This window comes from Quercus suber, unplaced genomic scaffold, assembly GCF_002906115.3.
Source record: "Quercus suber isolate HL8 unplaced genomic scaffold, Cork oak 2.0 scaffold_527, whole genome shotgun sequence".
NCBI classification, from domain to species: Eukaryota; Viridiplantae; Streptophyta; class Magnoliopsida; order Fagales; family Fagaceae; genus Quercus; species Quercus suber.
Window position 1 is genome coordinate 1 of NW_027069976.1, and position 21,202 is coordinate 21,202.

At 36.0% G+C, this 21,202-nt stretch overlaps 2 protein-coding genes across 3 annotated transcripts; one reads left to right on the top strand and one right to left on the bottom strand.

The window, feature by feature from the left end:
* Window positions 1-95: 95 nt before the first annotated feature.
* LOC112023502 (uncharacterized) lies at window positions 96-6,752 on the top strand (the record flags this gene model as incomplete). The annotated part of the gene is given in 5 exon segments (XM_065763830.1): window positions 96-323; window positions 410-1,534; window positions 2,473-2,760; window positions 4,552-5,128; window positions 5,438-6,752. Coding segments are annotated over 5 exon segments (3,072 nt in total), but the record flags the coding sequence as incomplete, so codon positions are not given.
* Window positions 6,753-7,963: 1,211 nt separating this feature from the next.
* On the bottom strand, window positions 7,964-10,702 carry LOC112023500 (transcription factor GTE2). 2 transcript variants are annotated; one of them, XM_024056103.2, is made up of 4 exons: window positions 8,934-10,702; window positions 8,612-8,828; window positions 8,362-8,520; window positions 7,964-8,216 (listed from the first exon to the last, which is right to left on the bottom strand). In XM_024056103.2, exons 1-3 carry the CDS (start codon window positions 10,431-10,433, stop codon window positions 8,462-8,464), a joined length of 1,776 nt encoding a protein of 591 aa, XP_023911871.1. In that variant the 5' UTR covers window positions 10,434-10,702; the 3' UTR covers window positions 7,964-8,216; window positions 8,362-8,461. The 2 variants fall into 2 exon arrangements, with proteins under 2 accessions (XP_023911871.1, XP_023911870.1); XM_024056102.2 differs by having other exon boundaries at window positions 7,964-8,266.
* Window positions 10,703-21,202: the final 10,500 nt, after the last annotated feature.

The window sequence follows — 21,202 nt, forward strand, 5'->3', positions numbered from 1 at the left end:
GGGGGGGGGGGGGGGGGGGGGGGGGGTGTTTGTGTTTCTAATGCTGCAGTTTTGAATTAGTATATTTAGTGACCTGTATTATTATGGTTTTACAGTTGCCCAAGGAAGCGTTGTTGAATCATGTTCTTGAAGCTCCAGGACTGCATGAGTGGTTTGAAGGATCTACCGAAGTAGGAAACCCAGATGCATTACTCTTAGCTTTGAAACTTAGAGAAAAAATTGCTGTTGACAGCCCGATATTCAACAAGCTTTTGCTCAGTCCGTTTATCGCCAGCAACCTTTTTACTGCTGCCCATCTGTCCTCTCTTGCTAATTGCTTGAAGGTGTTATTCGTATATTTATTTCTTTTTTGCTGCAATTATAATTGTGGAAGAACTTTTAAGATATTTGTGTTTGTGAAATATGACAGGAATCCACCTATTGTCAGCCTCGAGTTCACAGTTTGTGGCCTGTTCTTTTAAATATTCTTTTACCTGAGATGGTTTTGCAAGTCGAAGATTCGGCATCAGTTTCAAATTCTTTAAAGAAACACAAGAAGAGTCGCAAGTGTAGCTCTTCTGAAGAAGAAATAGCAAAAAATTTTCAGTGCTTCTGTGATGTTATTATTGAGGGATCCCTTCTCATGTCATCTCATGACCGTAAACACTTGGCATTTGATGTTCTGCTTCTTTCTCTCCCAAGGTTGCCTGCTTCTTTTGTCCCAATTGTTCTGTCATGCAAACTTGTTCAGTGTCTGATGGATGTACTTTCCACAAAGGACTCTTGGCTATATAAAGTTGCACAGAATTTTCTTAAAGAGTTGGTGGCTTGGGTTGGAGATGACGACGTCAGAAGAGTTGCAGTTATTATTGGCCTACAGAAACACAGCAGTGGAAAGTTTGATAGCATCACAAGGATAAAAACAGTTAAAGATTTGATGGCTGGGTTCAAAACAGAATCTGGTTGCATGCTGTTTATTCAGAACCTAACGGACTTGTTTGTAGATGAAGGTAATGCTTCAGAGGAACCCTCAGATCAGAGTCAAACAACAGATGACAATTCAGAGATAGGTTCAATCGAGGATAAGGATTTGGTCGGGACAACAGGAAATTCTGATTTTTTGAAAACATGGGTTGTAGAGTCTCTCCCCAGTATTTTGAAATATTTGAAGCTGGATCTTGAGGCAAAGTTTCGGGTGCAAAAAGAAATTATGAAATTTCTGGCTGTTCAGGGTTTGTTCACTGCATCTCTTGGCACTGAAGTGACATCTTTTGAATTACAAGAGAAGTTTAGGTGGCCAAAAGCAACCACATCAAGTGCTCTTTGCAGGATGTGTATTGAGCAGCTCCAGTTATTATTGGCAAATGCTCAAAAGGGAGAGGGGCCACGTGCTTTGGCTAATGGCCTTGAGGCAAATGATCTTGGGGCTTACTTCATGCGCTTCTTTAGTACATTGCACAACATTCCTTCTGTTTCCCTCTTTCGAAGTTTGAGTGATGATGACAAAAACACATTCGAAAGATTAGAAGCAATGGAAAAAAGCCTTTATAGAGAGGTATCTTGTGTTTTATCCTCTTCATTGATCTTAATTATATATGCATGAACAGAAGGAAAGATATATATATATATATATATATAGAGAGAGAGAGAGAGAGAGAGAGTTGGGTTCAAGTTACATATGGTGTAACTCTAAGCAATGTTACACCATCCAATAACTTGTTATTGAATTAATATTTTGAAAATCCAACCGTTGAATTACATGTTCAATATGTTCTTAACATACATGTCAATTTCTATATCAATCGGATGCTATTTACCATTTAATCCATAAACTCATATTTTATGCATTATTTTAAACTACACAAATTTGAATTTTAACAATTGATTAATGACATGGATATTAATTTTTTATCACCTTGAAATTTTGCAAGTATAAAGAATATAAAAAGATAATGTAATCTAACAGTGGATTTGTCAATATTCGCATCCAATTAAAAAATACTGAGTGGTGTAACATTGAACCCAGCTCATATATATATATATATATATACATTCATTCTTACTACTCATGTTACAACATTTGTCTTACAAATGAAAGGTTGGTATGACTTGTGGTTGACTATGACGTTTCGTATGATAGTGTTAAGTTTATATTTTAAAGATTTTGGATCTTGATATGGACTGTAACTTAATAAGGTCCATTTATGATTTATCCTTTTCTCAATAACAAAACTTTGTTTCTAAAATCAGTGTCGCCTGGCCATTAGCCATCTGGGGCAAGGCCTATGAGCCCAATTTATGTTGCTTACTAGGCCAATAAATTTGCATCACTGGAATATCAATAATTTGCTTGAAATCCTTGCTATTCAGCTTTGAGTTTAAAGTGCAAGGTTTTATTTTAACTTCTAGTTTTTTACATCCTTGTCTGTCACTTCTTATTTTTTGTTTAAACTTGTGACATGATATGCAACTTTATGCTATTAATGATTGCAGGAAAGGAATTGTGGGCTTAGTACTGATGCAAATAAATTGCACGTACTGAGGTACTTGCTCATCCAGTTGCTTCTGCAAGTACTCCTTCGACCGGGGGAATTCTCAGAAGCTGCCTCTGAACTTATCATCTGTTGCAAGAAAGCTTTTGCTGCTTCTGATATTCCTCCATGCTCTGGAGAAGATGAGATAGATGGTGATGCGACACCTCAGTTAATGGATGTTCTTGTGGATACATTGCTTTCATTGCTGCCGCAGTCATCAAATCCTATGCGGACTGCTATTGAGCAGGTTTGTTGAGTGGCATGTTTAGTTTATGGGTTTTCACTGGTATTTTTGTGATATGTTCAAGACCTCGATCCTCATCTTTATATCTCCTAGACTTCTTTGGTATTAGAATGTTGTGAAGTGTATATTAGTTAGGAAATTGTTCTTTAATTTACAGTTATTTGTCTGTTACTACTCTTCCTCTAATAATAATGGGGATTGAGGATGAGGTCCTGGGTTCAAGACCTACTTGGTACAGGTGCAACTTACCAATAAAAATAAAAAGTTGTCAGTTTTAATACTCTTAGAATATGTTTCTGCAAATTCTGCATGTTCATTAAGCAAAGCCTTTGTCTGAGTAAATTGGCCGAGACAGGATTTCTTTGTTGAAATTTGTTTTGGTCCTTTGGGAGTTGATAAAGTAGCTGCTGCTTACCATTAGTTCTCTAGGACGCATCATTTCTTTCTGGAAGGTATGAAATTGTCTACTTGAGAAAATAAATGGAAATAATTCTAAAAGGAGATAATTCACAACACAACTCGACTAAGTGTTAAATCCCATCTGATTGGAGCCAACTACATGGATCCTTGTACATTATCCATAGGATCCATGTTCATAAAATGTGATAAAAGTTTTAAGTTTACTATCAATCTAGCACAACTTCTTTTATATGGGCTTGGGACTGGTAATGACTGAGAAAATAGTAATAGTTGATAGAAAAAAGTAAGGACTATGAGTTCTTTTTTTCAAGAATTATTTGTTCATGTATTTATTGCAATAAAGGAGGGTAGTATCTAGACTAATAGTTTTTCACTTCTTCTATTTCTTACACTATTTTGGTCACATATTACTACAGAAAAGAAGGGAAATCACATGATACTTTATGATTTTTTTTTTTGGGGGATGGGGGGAATGGTAAGTACTTTATGGTGTTTGTACCACAACTGGCACTTGCTTTACTTAAAAATCCTAGGTGGAGGGTGAGGTTGTGGGTTCAAGACCCATTGTATGCGTGTAACTTGCCAATAAAAAAATTCCAGCTATATAAGAGTTTGTTAAATTTTCAGATTACTACCATATAATTGTTTTTCTATTTCATTACTTATCAAAAATAAAAATATTCATCTGTTACTTTAATTTTACAGCAAAATGTAAGAAGTTGTGCTTTGAATAGCTACCTCTACTGCTTCGACATTTTCTGCCTCTCTGTCTCTCTCTCTCTCTCTCTCTCTCTCTCTCTCTCTCTCTCTCAAATTAAACTAACCTCTCAGCATACAACATATCTCTATGCATGTGCTAGAGGCTCTCTTTGGAAAAAAAAAGTATGGATAGGGAGGAGAATGAAAACGGATGAGAGAGAGGAGAAAGAACATGGAAAAAGTACGTATGTGTGTATGTGTTGTGAAATTGGGAGATCATAAACTTTTTAAGGGTTTTGTGTGTGTATATTTTTTCTTTCTAAACACATATTACATTTACATCTACATAGTGTCTAGTGTAAAGAAAGTGGTTGAGAAATAAAAGGGGGAAAAAAGATGAAGTGTATGCTTTTTTTCTTCCTTTGCATTCAACACTCTCCAAATCTCACCTGTTTTTGGTGGCTCTAAGTGGAAACTGCTGACATTTTATCCTCACACTTTCCTTTTTTTTTTTTCTCTCCCTGTTGACAAAGGAAACATGTTGGACAAGAGGAGAATTTGTAGATTTTCTTCTCTTTTATTTCCTCTACCAATGAACCAAACATAATATTGGCGATGATATTTCAAGCAAAAAGTTTATATGATTATTTATTTGGCATCTGTTTCTTTTTGTAGGTTTTCAGATATTTTTGTGATAATATCACGGATGATGGACTGCTGCGGATGTTGCGGGTCATTAAGAAAACTTTTAAACCAGCTAGACATCAGGAGGCTGAGGATGAAGAGGATGATAGTGACGATGAAAATTTTCTTGGTATTGAGGAAGATGAGGAAATTGATGAAGCTAAAACAGGTAATACAGTTGAGACTGATGAGCATACAGATGATTCTGAGGCTGTTGTTGGTTCAGGAGAAGTTGGCAAAAGAGATCCTGAAGCTTCCAGGGATTCTGATGGAGAGGATGATGATGATGATGATGATGATGATGCAACTTCTGATGATTCTAATGGAGGAACAGATGATAATGCTGTGTCTGGGGAAGTTGGCAAAGAAGCTCTTGATGCTTCTGATGATTCTGATGATTCTGATGGAGGAATGGATGATGATGCAATGTTTCGGATGGATACTTACCTAGCCCAGATTTTCAAAGAGCGAAAGAATCAGGCTGAGGGTGAAAATGCTCATTCCCAGCTTGTACTGTTCAAACTTCGAGTCCTGTCATTGCTGGAAATTTACCTGCATGAAAATCCAGGCAAGTTCAAGTTGCATGTATCAATATTAGCTGATGCATAAAAATTTTAATGGATGGGACTTGACTCCCACTATTTCCTGTAGGACAAATTTAATTTGCTTTTTGGAACATTGGAACTAAAAAATAAAAAAATTTGCATGTAAAACTGGGGTTCAGTATGCCACCTTGGCCAGCAGTGTAGGTGAAGTTGCCCAAGATTGGTGTCTTAAGTTCAAGAATGATCTAACATTATCATTGCTCTTAAGAAATGATTGATATACATAATCTGCCTGGTTGCTTATTTGTAGTTGTGGCTGTCTTTATTCACAGGTAAGCCCCAGGTTCTAACAGTGTATTCAAACCTATCTCAAGCATTTGTTAGCCCACATATTGCAGAAGGTTCTGAACAGCTTGGACAGCGTATATGGGGAATACTGCAAAAGAAGGTACTCAAAGCCAAAGACTATCCAAAGGGTGAAGCTGTGCAGCTAACTACTCTTGAATCTTTGTTAGAAAAGAACTTGAAGCTGGCATCTAAACCATTTAAGAGGAAGAAATCTGCTGTTAGTCCATCCAAGAAGAAGCAATCAGCCTCCTGGAACCGACACAAAATGGTTACTTCCCTTGCTCAAAGTTCAACCTTTTGGATCCTGAAGATCATTGATGCTGGAAAGTTTTCGGAGTCTGAACTCCAGAGGGTTCTTGATATTTTCCAGGGTGTTTTGGTGGGATACTTTGAAAGTAAAAAGTCTCAAATAAAATCTGAATTTTTGAAAGAAATATTTCGTAGAAGGCCATGGATTGGGCATCATCTCTTTGGCTTCCTTTTGGAGAAATGTGGTAGCACTAAGTCAGAGTTCCGGCGAGTGGAAGCACTAGATTTGGTTGCTGAGATACTGAAATCTCTGGTTTCCACTGATGAAAGCGGCCAAGATGCATCAAAGAAAGTTATGAAAAGCCATCTGCGTGAACTCTGTGATCTGATAAAGGATTTGGTAACAAGCATGCCAGAAAAGCAATCGAGGCGGGCTGAAGTGCGGAAGTTTTGTGGCAGGGTCCTTCAGATTATATCCAACCTTAACTTGAACAGGTCTTTTCTTAAACATTTGGACTCAGATGCTCATGCTGCTTGCGAAGCTCAACTTGGTGAGAATTTTGTTAATTTGAAGAAAGTGGAAAGGTAGCGATTACGAAAGATATTGGTGAAAAGACTTAGCAGATTTGTTTTTGTCTACATTCCTACAATCCTAGGAAGATTCTTTCAGTCACGAAATTTAGTGCTGAAAGTGATATGTTAAAATATCAACCAGAATTTTCAACTCTTCTGATGGAGATTGAACAGAAATCTTCTTGGAGTACTCTTGTGGTCACTTTCTGGCTCTCTAATTGGAGCTCCTTAACCTGTAAGGCTTCAGTTTCGTTGGACAGTGTCTGATGTTGAAATTTTGAAGTTTTGTCTGCATTAGTATTTATTTTTTCTGTTGTCTCATGAGTGTTTATATAGGAAGAGTTATGGTCATAGCCAGGAAAATTTTGAATTTACAGCTTACTCGAACCTAACTTTTTGTTAAAGAATCCGTGGGACATATATTCTTGAACACAGTCACACATTTTGCTAAATTTTTAATGATGGTGTTTCTCTCGAGTCTTTAGCAGCTTCTGCTTTGAATTTATCCATTGAGCATTGCACAATTTAGCTCCGAAGGGAAAATTTAGGTACATTTTCGTTAGTGTTGTACTTCAGATTCTTCAATTGAATTCAACAATATGGCTGTATTGATAGTTCCAAAGGTATGATCTTTTGTTAAGCACAATTGACGACCAGGAAGTTTTGAATTTGATCTGTTGATAAACGCATTTGTATTAAGAGCACCATTTACATGGAACCAGAAAACTATTCTCATGTATTTCCTAAACACTTTCAATGTGCTTTTGGAAGTAAAACTGAAGTGAAGAATTGCATGCACGCACAGTATTGATAATGTGATCTCAGAAGTCAACTTTCTCACTCTCACCGACTAGTATTGACTAAAATCGGAGCTGGTACCTTGCGTCAGCTATACAATTTCAAGGCCGTTTCTGTTCTGTGCTCAATTAATTTGTACAACGAAGAATCTCCCTTTACAACTCAAAAATCAACGGAAGTAATAATTTTATATGATGTGTTATTCTAAATTGCTTTGTTCTTTTGAAATCCGCACTCCCCCGAGCGCTGTGCTTTCTTTATGAATGAATGAAAGGCAATGTCCCCCATCTCTATCAAAGATTATACAATATCCTTAATATACCAAGAACATGTTTGTTTGGTGTCAAACGAATACTTTTTTGGGGGCCAGAAATCATTTCTTTTCAGTATAGATTAGTTGGACTAACCATTTGATGGGGACAATGATTCTCTCTCCAGGGGAACAATAGTCAATTGGCATTTTGCAATACTCTTCCAAGTTCCACCCATCGACCTTAGCCGACCCACGTGGATACAGTATTTGTTCAGCAAAATTCTTCTCAGTTCCCATATAAGAAAAAATCCACATGGGTTTGAGACTGACTGACTTATATATAAGTAGTAGTCTGATGATTCCTTTTGTGGAATCCAAAGCCTTGGTTGGGGTTTAAGCGGACTTTGATATTACAAGTATTTATGTCCAATTTTAAGTTATATTTAGCAACAACCCTTTATGGATTTAATCGGCTTTCAATATTTTTCTTCCCCAATGATTCTTTCGATTCACAATTGATATGTGTGTAACTTTGGAATCCCATATCTACCAAGGCGGGAATGGCTCAATGGAAAGTCTCTTCTATTCTATTGTGCCATGCTTAAAAAGAATAACACCCAACAAAAGATTTGGAGAATTGAACCACAATAGCTTGCTTCTTATAAAATCATGTTTAATGCGGTTAATGTATACATAGGTATCTCAATCTTTCTCTAATTCTATCACCTACTCATTCCTAACTCCTTTTTTTTTCACTACATTTCTCTACCATCTAACCTAACATTTTTTTTTTCCATCTTTTTATCCCCTACTAGAGGTTGCTTTTTTACATTTATGTCACGCCACAGCCAAAAGTGCTTGCTCACTCCAAATTCCATCATCAAAATACACTGCAACAATCACAAAAGTCCACAAATCACATCCAGAGTTTCAACATCCCCTGTACCAAAAGAGTTCATAATTCAGCGCATAAAACACAAACTACAAAAAAAATAGATAATTTAATGGGCAGCAATTGTAGCGCAAACTATATACCTTATCCAACACAAAAATATCCCTTCTCATGGAAAGCATCATCAAATAAGGCGTTTTGCTTATCCTGCTCCTTTCAACAACTCAATGCTGCTGCTCTGCTTCAAGACTGCGCATTATCTGCATCCGAATCACTCCCTGAAGAACTCCCTGAATCCGAATCTGCAACAAACCTCACTATCAGCCATTTTTTCTTCAACAAAAGTTTCAAAGAATTCAAGCCCCACCATGGAAATTTAGACTCGGGTTATACCACTTGACGAAGAGGAATCACTGTCTGAACTGCTAGAACTGCTAGAGCTACTACTGGCATGACCTCCTACATCTTTCTCAATCTCCACCGGAGGGAAATTGCACATCGGCATATCATCGCCAATGTCCACATCTTCCTCTCCAACTTCCCCTCCTCCTTTCTTGGGCTTCTTTGCCTCACTCGCCACTACTTCAATCTTCTCGCTCACAGGTAACTCCTATAGTACACAAATCACCATTACCACAACAAAGTTAGTAAAAATAGCTCAAATTTTGAATCAAATTAAACAATACCCATTAAACCGAAACATAAGCCAAATTACCACATTGTTTTTCATGTTGTTGCCCATGAGTGCTTGCCGCTTAATCTTGCTAACCATCTTCTTCCAGTTGGTAACAAGCCGATCAAGCTCCCAAAGGGTCTCCGTATCTACAGCCTCAATATCAAGCTCGATCTCATCCCCATCCTGCTTCAAATGCCCATTTCTCTTCCTTATAATCTGCACAACCTGCTCCATCTTCTCCGGCGGCAAGCTCTGTAATCCAAGCCCCAACTTGTGCTTCTCCTCAATACTCATCTCCCTCTTATTCGGATCCTTAGCCTTAGGCTTCGGCTGCTTCAAGGGCTTCACTGGCTGCGCTGCTTTCGTTGTTGTTGTTGGCGGATTCGATGAGCTAGCAGGAGCCTGCAATCTCTCCGATCGATCCACCAAAACCTTATCAATTCGCTCAGATTTCTCCTCAATCCGCACCAAATGATCGTCATCACCAGCATCATCATCGTCAACATCGACACTATTCTTCCTGTTGTTCCAAGAACTCGCTTGCAACTCTTCCTCCACATCAAAAACCTGCCTTTGCTGTTGCTGCTGCTGTTGCTGTTCAATCTGCGGCCGAAGATGATGCTGCTGCTGATCGATCTCAATTGGGTCGATTTTTTCACCAATGGGTCGAAACAATTCCTCAAATCTGGCCAACAATTGCTCAGCCATACCGTGAACAAGATGACCCTTTGGATTATACGTCAAGGCGTTTGTAAACGTGAGTCTCACATCGGCCGCAAAATCCAGCGGCGATCGATAGAAATCCCGAGCGAGCCTCGATTTCACAGTACCCAAATCCATAGGCTGCTTGATTATATCATAGTAATCGTGAAGACCCATACCTGCCACGTCAACAGGCTCGTTGAAAACCCAACCGCTCTTGTGCTTCCTCAGCTTCGTCAACACATCTTTACACGCCTTCATCATCGAGCCCAAACCCGCAACCGCCGTTGAAGAATTCGCATTCGGGTTCGAAATCGGATTCTCCAAAGCCAAGCTCCGTTTCTTCCCCTTCGATTTCTTCGACGAAATCGGAGCTGTACTAGCACCACCACCACCACCACCGCCGTTGTTGCGGTGGAGTTCGATTTGAAGCTGGAGCTGGCGAATCTGCTCGAGTTCCGACACGAGCCGAAACTTTAGGTCTCGGAGCTGTTTCTTCGAATACGTAGCAATGTTGATGCTCAGGTATTGCTTGCTTTGATTCTGAGAACCCTGTAATTCAGTCGTCGTGCTACTATTGTTGTTGTGATTGTGGTGGTTGTTGTGATTGTTGTTGTGTCGTCTTCTATGGTTGATCGACGACGCGTCGTCGGAGGCTATCGATTGCGTCACGGCCGGAGATTCATCGCGGTGATGGTGGTGGTGGTGATATTGTTGTTGCTGTTGTTGTTGTCGTTTTTTAGGGTTAGGGTTAGGGTTAGGGTTTGAAAATGGGAGTTTCGCCATGAAAGCTCCTCCACCGTTAGATGTGGTTCTGGCTAACACCGCTGACGCCATAGAAGAGTCGATGCCTCCCAATTCCTCAATGCCACCATGAATCAAGTGGGGCGTGATCTCCACGCGCCGATTATGTACTTGGGAAAAAAAAAATTTCTCAGAAGCCAAACACAAATTCCCAAATTTTTTTTTTTTTTTTTTCCACTTGCAGAAAAAGAAAAATTTAGAGAAAAATAAAACAAAAAAATTTAGAGAAATGAAAAAATGTGAAGAGAAGGGTTTGGGATTTTTGGACCAAAAATCGAACCCTTAAATCTGAGCGAGGAAGGAGAGGAGGCTAGGGCCGGTTCTTAAAGGCGATGAGATCTGACCGGGTTTTTCTTGGGCAGCGTTTGGTGCGTTGATTCGGTTTGGATCTTTGATCCGACGGTTGTGATGTGTTTCGTTTCTGCCCGCTGCAGTGAGCGTGTGACCTGTCATGGACGGTGTGGATCTGAGTGGTGGTACACGTGGCGCGTTTTTGGAAATTGGGGTTTCTGATCTCTTTCATTTGGGTTTGAATTTGTCGTGCATTTAGGGGTTTTTTTTTTTTTTTTGAAAATTTTTTTTTAAAATTGTGGGGCCCATTGGTGATGACGTGGCGGGAAACTAACTGGGTGGTTGCGGCGTGAGGGAGAAGGAAACGCAAACGCGCATTAAGGGTTGATGATGGTCAGAGCGCGTGGCGATCACTTTTTTTATGTGATGTGTTGAAGGGTATTTTGGTAAATTTGTGTGGATTATTGGGGGTGTAATTTGGGACTCGATGCTCCCGTTTTGGGTTCATGGACTTGTTCTTCTTGCCGAAATTACTATATTACCCTCTTTCGGACATTAAATGGACAAGAGTTTTAAATTTTTTTTTTTTTTTTTTGACCATCACTAGGAATTAGAACCGCTTCGCATAAAAATCCAAATAAAAAGGACTTCTAGTTCTCGAAACTTGAATCATTAAATTCCACGATGAAAAAACAAAAATCTTATTGGATAAGAAAAACGTTAAAATGACTACAAATTTTACCTGTGATAATAAATACAATTGGTTAAATTTAAAAACATAATAAATGAATTTCTAAATTAAATTGTAAACTCATGTTGTAAAATTTTAATCTTTCACTTTTAAGATTTCTTGCCAAATATGAAGTCTAAAGCCACTGAGATTACAATAGAGGGGGATTAAGAAAATTTGAATTGGAATTTTCAGAAAATTAATCTTTTTTGATAAGTGATTTTGAAAAAAAAAAAAGAAAATTCAATATTGAAGGAGATGAAACATTTTGGTAAAAGAGTCATTTTATGTTTCTTGCCCATTTTGTAGTGTTATTCTTCTGTGGGGTCAATCAAGCTCATGTGCCCAAAATTTATTTTCATGAATTACATTACACCAAATATTGAGGATGACGATGAAAAAGATATATGCACCAATTCGAGTTGCTAGTTGAATATTGATTTGACCGCTAGTATATAGTATGTCTTAAAAACAAGAGGTCAACACAAGCTAGATTGAGAGAATGGGTTAAGACGTTGGTTTCTATACTATAGCCTAGGCATCTTGTTTCTTTTGCCGTACTTTAGCCAGTTGTTCAATGATATCATTCTTCTCCCTGCTTGAAAAGCCAATGTTTCTCTCCTAATCCTTTGTTTTCTGTTCATTTGTTTTGCACAACCCAATGGTCAATTCATAGGCCACATTCCTTTCTGTACATTGGCCTTGGTTGAATTCTAGTATTTCCCTTTACATTTGATTGGGTTATGAATTTTTTTAGAGAAAAAAATTTGTTTGCACAATATGCAAAAGACGGGAAAACGTAGCAACTTGGAAATTTTTAAAAAATCTATATGGCATAACTGTTTTATTCTAAAATAAAATTTCAAAATTTTGGTACAATGATCATGATAACTCGAGGGATTGATGGACATTACTCGTTCTCGTTCAAGTGTGCTTGTCCAAAGAGACTCGGAACCGTCAAGCACACCCTCGTCATTTCATGAAGTTGACTAGGGAAGAAGTACAAAGGCATTCCAATATTGAATATTGAAGGGCACGGTCTTTAGATAGAATGTGCAAGATCTCAACCCCACCAACCCACAATCCCTGGTTATAGGCATAAATCAACCTATTGATCTACCTGACCTCGATTACGATTTACGATGAGATTTTATACTTCGATAGAACTTTGTCCTTGATCACAATGAGATTTCATACTTTGATAGATCTCGTAGAGATGATTTTTTAAATATTGGTTGTTTGATTTTGATTTTGATTTTCTTTTGTTGGTAATGCAAAGATTCTTGAATAGAAAAAGGTTAAACATGCATTATGAATTTGATAGATATAATGCAAATTGGTGGAACGAGATATGGTATTCTAAAATTTGTTTATGGGCAAGAAAGAGATTATCGTTTTCAAAACAAATTTTCCTTTACGATTAGGGTGGAACATTCTTTAACTTATCTACAATTATGAACTTTTACTTTAATCGACATGATTAGTTTTATAGGCAACCATGAAAGAAGATTTCAATATGAAGGTCGAAGATGTACAGCCACAATTTGAAGCTGCTCAACGAAACTTTACAACAAGAGAGCTATAATTTTGAGAGGATGAACAAATGACACAAAGAATTAAATATTGAAGACATCATCTTTCAAGAAAGAGTTGAAAATGATTGAAGAGGAAATTTGTGTTGCTTGAGAGAAATGATGAAAATTTTAGGGAAGATAAACTTTGAAAGTGGAGAGACCGTCAAATTTGACATGACCATACCATTTTTAAGAAAACTGTGAATTTTATTAAGAAACAGAAGCTACATTGCCTTTGAATTTCAGTTGTAAGGCGGGGAGGGCTATCTTCTATCCACATTGATAAATATGTGACATAGATACATGTTTAGCAAGATTATGGGCAACAAAGTTACCTTGGTGATGAACTTGAGAAAAGCTAATTTTTCTAAAGATATCTACAAACAACTTTGCATCAAGTATCAGATGACCAAAGGAGGACAGAGAAGCATTCTCATCTTTAAGAGAGTTGATTATGATCTCATAATCACCTTCTAGGATAGTTGTATCTATTCCAACTTCCAAAGAAAATTTAAAGGTTCTTATAGCTACCATAGCTTCTACTTCTCCAATCGAATGTGGAAGATCTATTTTTTGGAACATCAAAGCAATAATCAATCCTCTATTGTCTTTGATCATAACCCCAATACGGGCTTGATCTTCTTCTTTGAACGCTACGCCATCGAAGTTGATTTTGAAGCTACAAATCCTAGGATTTGGTTGATTTTTTTTCTTCTTTTTATCATTCAATAATTATGACAATAGAGAAATAAGAATTTAATCCATGATATTTTTAATAAAGGAGAGTAGGTTGGAGAGTAGGTTATGTTATTGAGTTACAAGACTCTTACAAATTATTCTCAATATATAAGAAGTTATGGCAAATCAATTAATAAGAAGTAATTGCAAAAAAATTAAAGATTAGAGAGAAGAAATTTCAAGTTATGCTCATTAATATATATTTTCGGGAACCAAATCAAGTTAAAATTTTTTTTTTTCTCAATTTTGGTAGAAAAATCAAGTTAAAGTTATTAAAGTATTTAAAGTATCTGATGGTTGTATAAGAGATCTGAGGTTCAATCCCCGCCTACACCAAAAACTGATTGGTGTTTTGGTCTGATGATAAAGAACTATTATCAGAAGTAGACATCATAAGTTGAAACTCTCTCAAAAAAAAAAAAAAAAAAAAAAAAATTCAAAGTATCTTCTCATACGTTGGACTAGAAATGGAGGCCTTTTATCATTGTTGAAGTTATATATATATATATATATATATATTACTAGTTTGTAACCTCATACATTTAAAAATAAACAAAATTAGATGCACTTTAAAATTTCTATATAAGTAAAATACTATTGATGGTTGTAGGGATGATAGGCCCAGTAGTATATACTGGGCCAGGGGCCCGGTCCGAGGACGGATAAACGTTGTTATAGAGGTCGCATTAATGAATAAAGGAAGAGATCTGGGCATGATGGTCCAGGAAGGTAGTTCAAGGAGGGATGCTTTCTTGGATAAGTAAAGCAGAGGTCAGAAAGTGCGGCTTGTCATCCAGAGCAACATTCTAGGAGTTTTTATTGATAAGGATGCACATCATGGAGGCATGGGAGCTATGAAATATTTAAGAGAAAACTGCTACCACCGCATTGAATGCTCTGTAGCTAACTCTCTGGCCGCATTAATGAGGAAGTATTACTTGAACAGTAATTTTCAGCTTTACAGCTACTCTTCAAAGACTTCAAGAAGGTGCTGATGGGACAAGGATCAAGACCAACAATCTAATTTACACGTGGAGGGTGGAAATGAAAGGAAGTAGATAGTATAAAATAGAGATGAGACTCTTAGGGAAGGGGATTGAAGAATTGAGAGAGATACTGTAGCAATAAGAACTGTACTTGTAACCAACTTCAAGAATTATATACAGGAACTGATCTTCTTGGACTGTGCCAAGAACGATTTTCATTAGATAAAACCAGTCTATTTTTACTTTGTTGTCATTTGGATCCACTGTAATTGCTACCCAACTTATTAGAGCCTAGTTTTCCAACTTATTTTTTACAAATTCATTGTATTGGGTTCTTTGGGCCTAGATCATTTTACCTTTTGAGCTTAGGACTCACATTGTGCCCTTACAATGGTCATTCTTATATCTTGACAACTCTTTTAAAAAAAGAACCTTATAAGAATATTATTTGATAAAATATGCAAATTGTTAGTTGTGTATTTTACTTTAGAAAAAAAAGAAGAAGAGAGAAATATTTTGTTACCTCTTAACTTAATTTTTGTTATTGTGGTGAAGTAAATTTATTTCATGTGTGCATTTTCAAATAAGATATTAACAACCAAATTTTAGATCATGGTATACTTATTCATTTAAATTTATGTTTGAACTAATAATAAGTTTTTTTAAAGAAAACATGGATTAGTTTTAAATAGATTAAAACTGGTTTCAAATGGTATCTAAATCGAATGGGATAGATGTAGTTTTATAAATATGTTGGAAGTATTATACATTCAAAGTTTTAGATAGAGGTATAATAAATTTTGATTTAAGTCTTAATATTTTTTAAGTTTAGATTTATGGATCTACATGTATAGACACTCGACACAAAATGAGAGATGGAATGACATTTGAAACAAATTGAAGTTCATTTAAAATATAGAGATAGTTTGCATCAAATTTGAACTACTAATAAGTTTTTGTAAGAAATCTTGGATTGCTTTTAAATAGATAGAACTGGTTTCAAATGGGATCTAAATAGAATGGGTTAGAAGTAATTTTAGATGGACTTAAAATAGTTTTAAATAAGTTGGAAGTATTACACATTCAAAGTTATACATAGAAGTATAATAAATTTTTTATTTGAGCCTTTTTATATTTTTAAGTTAAGATTCATAAAGATATCAAAAAAAAAAAAAAAGAAAAAAAAAAGAAAAAAAAAAAAAAAAAAAAAAAAAAAGAGCAATACACAAAGAATTTCACAGCATTTTTCACAACATTGAGTTGACAAACTTTTACTAGTTTTCATCTAGAGAAATTATATGTCCACAATATTTTTACAACAAATTATAGGTGGCAAGTTGTTACTGGTTGTTATTGTTGAGGTAAAAAAGTAATCTCAGTGGTAGGTTCAAATTTAAACCAATAACAACTAACCACCTATGATTTGTTATGAAAATGTTGTGGACGTAGCAATTCTCTTTCATCTAGGTCTACCACTAACATCACTTTTTACTTACCACTAATAATCTGCTACATCAACAGCTGTGAAAAGTTTTGTTAATCTTTTTGTGATTATAGATTTTCTAAAGGAAAAAAAAATTATATGATTAATTAGTAAGTTTGCATCTAAAACAAGACAATAGAATTTAAGTAATATTAAAAAAAATTCTCAAAAATTTTATATTTAAATATATAAAAAGCCTCAAATCAATTTTTGCCTAAGAGCATTCACATCAATGAGTGTAGTTGTGCAAATAGGAAAAGATGCAAAATTTACACAATATCTCTTAAATTTGCTCTGCATCAGTCCTTCTATTGTCGTGAAAATATACACATTTGCTACCGTAACCGTGCATATTTGCACGGTTACTATAGCTGTGTATATTCTTATTTTATTAATTTTTTCTCCCACCTTTGCCCTCATCAGTCTCTCTCTCACTTTCCCCAGTCTCTTCAACGTGAAGAAGAAGATGAAGACCCACTTTAGGAACCACTGGACCCAGAGATTTCGACCAAGCCCAACGACTCAACTCTTTGCTTGGAACGGGCGAGCCAACACATTAGCCAAATTTGGGTTCGACCAATTGAGTTGGGCCAATCACCAACAACACCACCACCACCAACCACCACCACCACATCGCAATCCAGCACTACCAACCTCCACCACCACAACTCACTTCAACGGATGAAAATCCAAACACAAAATCGACCCAAAATCAACCTAACCATCGAAAATCAATCTCAAACTCAACTCAAAATCAATCCAAACCAAAAACAAATCAAAACCAAACCCAACGAAAACCCATTACAAAAACCCAACAGGATCGTCGGAGTTGCCGCCGATATACCTCAAATTTGTCGTCATAATAGTTGGATCCACCGCCGTAATCATTGCCGCCGTTTTCATCGGATCTCCTCGCCTCCATGTGTGAGTATGTGGGTTTGGGACATGAGAGAGGCAGAGAGTTGAGGAAGGAGATGGAGAGACATGAAAGAAAGAGAGATGGGGTAATGTTAATAAAATAATAATAAACAAAAGAATAAAAAATATTATTTAAATAAAATAGTGTGGAATAANAACATCCACAACACCAACTACAACCACCTCTATCATCAGCCACAGCCACAACCACCACCACCACCAGTCCACAGCAACACACACAAAAAAAAAAAAAACCAACCGAAATCTCCAATCTTTTTCCTCAACCCAGACCAAACAAAACCACCAATCACAAACAAAATAAAAAATACTGGGCTTCGATGAGGAGGATAGTGTCAGCGTGGGTCTGATTGGCGGAAGAAAAGTGGGTCTGAGGTGGATGGGTCTGATCGGCGAAAAACCAAAGCAATAAGAGAGGAAGGCAATGGCAGCTTCAACGATAAAACCTAGAGAAACCCAGAGCTTGGATCAACGATGAAACCCACGAAATCTAGAAAAACTCAGGCTTGTTAGCGTTGGGTGAGCATTAAGATGGAGGATTAGGCAAAGGCGTGGGTCGAAGGCGTGGATCGGCGGCTTGGGGCTTGGGTCGACTTGGGCCAGTGACTTTGAGGCCGACGGAAGCGTGGGTTGGAGACGTTGAGACAGAGAGGTGAGAGTGACTAAGAGAGAGAGAGAGGCAAGGTGTGAGGTGAGAGTGACTGAGAGAGAGAGAGAGAGAGAGAGAGAGAACCAATTTTTTATTATTTTAATCGGGCCCGAGAGTAAAAAAAAAAAAAAAATTTGTTTAGCTTTCATGAACAATGTACATCTATCTATAGCTGTACACTATAGCAATGGAGCTAAAAAAAAAAAGATTTAACTCCATTGCTGGAGCATGATTTTGGTGTTTGAGGAGCTAAAATATAGCAATATACCAATAGAGCACCACTGTTGTGAGTGCTCTAAGGCCTCCAAGTGCATCAAGCCGCTGCTGATCCTATTTATAAAAAAATCTGAAAAAAAAAATTGTTAGTTCAACTACAAGATTATTTCGATTCACTAGTTTCTTATTTTTGTGATAAGACGGTAAAAAACATTTGGCAGGCTTATCTTCAGCCCAAGTGAACGTGGTACATGATAAGATGTAGGTTGTAGAAGGGGTCCAAATGGCCCAAAACCATCATACACCTGTAGATTCATTCCTGGCAACATGGGAACAGTGCCTCTTGACAATTTTAAAAATCTAATCTACGACAGGTCAATCTTACAATTTAAAATTCTTTTCTTTTTTTGAAATGAAACTCGAAAGAGTCGAAACTTTCCAATTTAAAATTCCAAAGCTACATATATTTTTTTCCCAATATCTTCCGAGTTCTCAATCACAATCTACATATGTTTATTTTATAGAATCTTCAAGGAAAATGGGGCACAGCTAAGTTAATTCTATTCTAATTAATTAATAGCAAATTATATTTCGATAGACAAAGAGTAGTGAAGTTATTTTGCAAGCTTTTTTTTATTATTATTTTTCGATAATATTTATGTTGCAATTATTTTTTATTTTACTAAATATGTTTAGCAAGTTAATCATATTTTATTTTTATATAAGCATAGGCAGCCAATTATACCCCTCCTCCCTCCAACCTCCCCAAAACATCCTTAAGTGTAGCATTTATTTTTTAATGAAGGCATAACACATTTAATTATACCATGTTTTATATATATATATATATATATAGAGAGAGAGAGAGAGAGAGAGAGAGAGAGAGAGAGAGAGATAATATAAAAACTAATCACAATACTTGGTTTTTCACAACAACTAAAATTCAATTTTCTCATATCGTTCAAAACAAATTCATGCACACCAACTCAAAGCAACGTGTACATATTTTAAACTTTTTTTTTTTTTTTAATTTACTTATGTCTTATTTTCTTATGACATATACCAAATACCTTCTCATCCCTCTGTTTTATATATATATATATATATATATTCCTTTAATATGTTGACTTTTGCATAGTTTCAAAATTTGAGTTTTCACTATAAACTCAAGTTTTAAATAATTAGAACAAATAAAGAGAGTTGAATTCTTTCTCTATATATATTTTTTCTAAAAGCAATCAGGGGAGTAAATTGGTATACAACTTTTGATGTATATTGTATACTTTTAACCCTTTTACATTGATAAATTTTGACTAATCAAATAACATATATTAACTTTATGAATTAGATTAACCTCTTGAATTTTTTGTTATTAGTTATGACTTGATTACTTTTGTTTCTTTATTTTATAATTCTTTATTTATTTTTATTAATCTCTCTCTCTCTCTCTCTCTCTCTTTGAAAGAATAAAATAACCAAAAAAAAATAGTAAAATTTGCAATACAGAGAGAAAATAATTGAGAAAGATGATAAGTACTCATTGATTAATTGCGGGCAAAAATTGTTTGTAGGGTGTATCATTCCCCATAGAGGTATTGTGCTAATTTTTAGAAAAAACGACGTGTGCTAATTCTTATTTTTTCTGATTTCTTTTTTAGTTAAAGCTAATGTTAAATATGTTATTGTGATATTTTGGAGAGTACAAAGTAGGGAACATCAAAAATCCTTGTTCCAAATATATTACATTAAAGTGGAAGTTGAGAAAATTTTCAATCAAGAGTCCAAATTATATTCTAAATGAATTCTAATTTTGTGCTATGTGTGCCCTTCTCATTGTGAATTAATTTGATACCAAATTTCTCATTATTTTAAATGGTATTCAATTTGTTGTACATCATTCCGTCTCTCATTTTGTGTCAAGTGCCTTTACATGTAGATTTATGAATCTAAACTTCTTCTTTTTTTTTTTTTTTTTTTTTTTTTGCGAAAAGTGTTATATTCATAATTTTTTCATAACAAATCTTAAGTATTAAGTTGTTATTGATTCTAATTTGAATCCACTACTGAAATTACTTTTTTGCTCACCAATAACAACCAGTAACAACCTACCATTTCAGATTTGTTGTGAAAATTTTTGTGAACATAGCATTTTTTTTTCTTTCTTGTTTTTCATTTGATAAAAAATATTATTTTATTTATTGGCTAATATTTGGGCTTAATTAATATTGTGGGGTACATAAATTTAAATAAGGTAATAGTGCCACGTGTTATAACCATGGCTGAGGAGGCCATTACCGTGTCAAGGAGTCCATACACTCGGACAGTAAAATTGGAAGGGGACCACACTAGGGAGGAAGAGCTTTAGAGAAGGGGTTAGCCCTGATGTGATTGGAGGCATGGAGGCTGCCACCACTTTTAGTGCGCCTCACCAAACCTCCTGGTTGCATTTATGTGGAGAAGATCTCTGAACAGTGCTGTTTTGGTTGCCGCAACTTACAGAAGATTGGGGAGGGCGTCTAATGGGACAAGCATTTGAGTAGTGCCCTGCATAGTTAACAAATGGAGGGCCAGAATTAGCCAAAAATGATATATAATGTGAGGGATCCTCCAGGGATGGGGAATTAGGAAATCTGTAGAGAAAATACTGTAGCAAAAATAATTGAAATTGTATCCAAGTTTAAAAGAAATATACTTAAGGACCACTCTCCTCGGACTTTGCCAAGGAAGGCTTTCTTTGCAAATAGTTTGTTTTTTTTTACTTTCTTACTATCTTTAATCCATTATGCGTGTTGTTCGATCCATTGAAGCCTAGTCTTTAAGCCCACTCTCTTCAAATTCATTATGTTGGGCTCTTTGGGCTTGGATCCCTCTACCTTTTAGGCTCAAGATCCAAACCCTGCCCCTACAAATACTATTACAATAAAAAAAAACTACTCTATTGGTTAAAATTTAGGGGCCGTAGGCCACTGCCTTATTCGCTTCTATTGTAGAGCTAGCCCTGAATAGGATAGTATTTTAAACCTATAGTGTTCGTCCATGATGATTATTTTTAGGCTAAAATGCAAAATTCAACTTATGTGATTCACTTCAATCCTCTAACTTAATTTTCGTTCTTTTCAATCTTCTAAGTTTCAAATTGATTCAATCAAGGTTTCTTCATCATCCTTTGTTATATGTTGCAATTAATTGTCCAATTGAT